General features: G+C 73.3%; 1 protein-coding gene across 1 annotated transcript; it reads right to left on the reverse strand.

Annotated features, from left to right (window-relative positions):
• Positions 1-507: 507 nt before the first annotated feature.
• On the reverse strand, positions 508-1,838 carry JUND (JunD proto-oncogene, AP-1 transcription factor subunit). Its single transcript, XM_080385466.1, has one exon. It carries the CDS (start codon positions 1,660-1,662, stop codon positions 742-744), a length of 921 nt encoding a protein of 306 aa, XP_080241592.1. The 5' UTR covers positions 1,663-1,838; the 3' UTR covers positions 508-741.
• Between the last annotated feature and the right edge of the window lie 295 nt (positions 1,839-2,133).

Here is a 2,133-nt window from a genome sequence, read left to right on the forward strand (position 1 = left end):
GACCCCACCCGACCCCCCTCAGCCCAAGGGAGCCCTGGTGACCCGATTCCAAACCTCCTTCCCCAGGGAGCCCAGTAACCTCCCCTCAGCCCAAGGGAGCCCCCACCCCCCCAACCTGCCAGGGAGCCCCAGTAACCCCCCCCCCAGCCCAAGACAGCCCCCCAAACACCTCTTATACCCCCCAGCACCCCAAACCTGCTGGGGAGCCCCAGTAACACCCCCCCCCAACCCACGGAAGCTCCGGCAACCCCTGAGGCCCCCCCCCCCTTAGCCCAAGGGAGGGCCAGCAACCCGACCCCAACCCCCCCGGGAGCCCCAGCAACTCCCCTCAGCCCAGGGGAACCCCCCGAAACACCTGATGATACCCACCCCAGCACCCCCGACCCCCGCCCCCAACGGGGCCCACACCACTTCCCCCTCCCCCCCCGCCCCAAGATGGCAGCCGGCCGCGCCGCTTCCTGCCCGCGCAGCCCCGCCGCCCCCCCGGCGCAGCAGACAGCGAGGCGGTTCTCCGTGTCGCGGGGTTTTACTGGGGCCTGACTGGAATGTGTCGGGCCGGGGAAAGGCGAAGGGAAACGGGGGGGTGGAGGCCTGGCCTGCGAGTCCCGGCGGGGGCGGCCCGGGCTCCCCCTCAGTCCGTTCGCGCCCCCCTCCCCCCCCGAGGGTCACCGTCCTCCCCTCGGGGCCCCTCAGTCCGGGCCCCTCAGTTCGTGCGGTCCGGGGGTCCCTGGCCCCCCGCCGTCAGTAAGCCGGCACCTGGTGCTGGTGCTGCGGCAGGAGCTGGCAGCCGCTGTTGACGTGGCTGAGGACCTTCTGCTTGAGCTGGGCGACCTGCTCGCGGAGCAGGCTGGCGGTGGAGGCCAGCTCCGTGTTCTGGCTCTTGAGGCTCTTCACCTTCTCCTCCAGGCGGGAGATGCGCTCCAGCTTCCTCTTGCGGCACTTGGAGGCGGCGATGCGGTTCCGCAGCCGCTTTCGTTCCGCCTTGATACGCTCCTGCGTGTCCATGTCGATGGGGGAGAGCGGCGGGCTCTCCCCGAAGCTCGGCACCTCCGGCACGATCTGCGGCTCGTCCTTCAGCGGCGGCGGTGGTGGCGGGAGCCGCGGCGGCGGCGCCGCGAAGGGGCCAGGCTCGGCGGCGTAGCTGACGGCCGGGTAGCTGCTGAGGTTGGCGTACACCGGCGGCTCCGGGGCCAGGCCGGCGGCGGGCAGCTCGCCCGCCCCACTGCCGCCGCCTCCGCCGCCGCCGCCCGCCGCGCCGCCGCCCAGCTGGTTCTGCTTGTGCAAGTCCTCCAGCGCTTTCACGAAGCCCTCGGCGAACTCCTGCTCCTCGGAGGCGGCCGCTTTGGGGTAGAGGAACTGCCCGCTGGTCGGCGTGGTGGTCACCAGCCCGTTGGACTGGATGATGAGCCGCTCCAGCTCGGGGGACCCCAGCTTGAGCAGCCCCAGCTCGGGCGAGCCAAGCAGCCCCGCCGCCTCACTGCCGGCCGCCCCGGGGGCTTTCAGCGCCGCCGCCACCTGCTCCTGTAGCGCCATCCCGAGCGCGTCCTTCTTCATCATGCTGCCGCCGGGGAAGGGCAGGAGGAGCCCGCTGCTGCCGGAGGACGGGGCGAAGCCGCTGCCGAGGCCGCTCAACACATCATCATGGTAGAAGGGTGTTTCCATCCTCCTCCCCCGCCCGGCTGCGGGGGAACGGGGCCGGGGCGGGGGGGGGAAGGGAGGGAAGGAACAACCGGGGCCGAGCGCCGCGCCGGGGGGGAGGGGAGGGCGGGGAGAGGCGCCGGTGGAACCGGCTGAGGCCTCGCTCCTGCGCGCGCGCACACACACATCTGCCACCGCCGCGACCCCGCGCCGCCTTAAATAGGCGGTGCCGCGGCGGTGACCTCATCGCGCCGAGCCCCCATTGGCTCCGGATGACGTCCTCGCGCGCCTTCGTTTGCATAGGGGCGTGGCCTCCGCCCCGGGGAGACGGCGCCCCGCCCACCCCTGGCCCCGCTGTCGCCGGGGCGACCGGCGAGTAAACGGGACAACAGCGCGAGGGCGCCTGGGCTGACGTCAGCGCGGGGGAGGGGCGGTCACGTGGCCCCGCTCCGCGCGCCCCGACAGGGCTGATGGGCACAAAGGGAGGGGAGGGGT

Source organism: Falco punctatus (assembly GCF_963210335.1).
Source record: "Falco punctatus genome assembly, chromosome: 4".
Taxonomy (NCBI): domain Eukaryota; kingdom Metazoa; phylum Chordata; class Aves; order Falconiformes; family Falconidae; genus Falco; species Falco punctatus.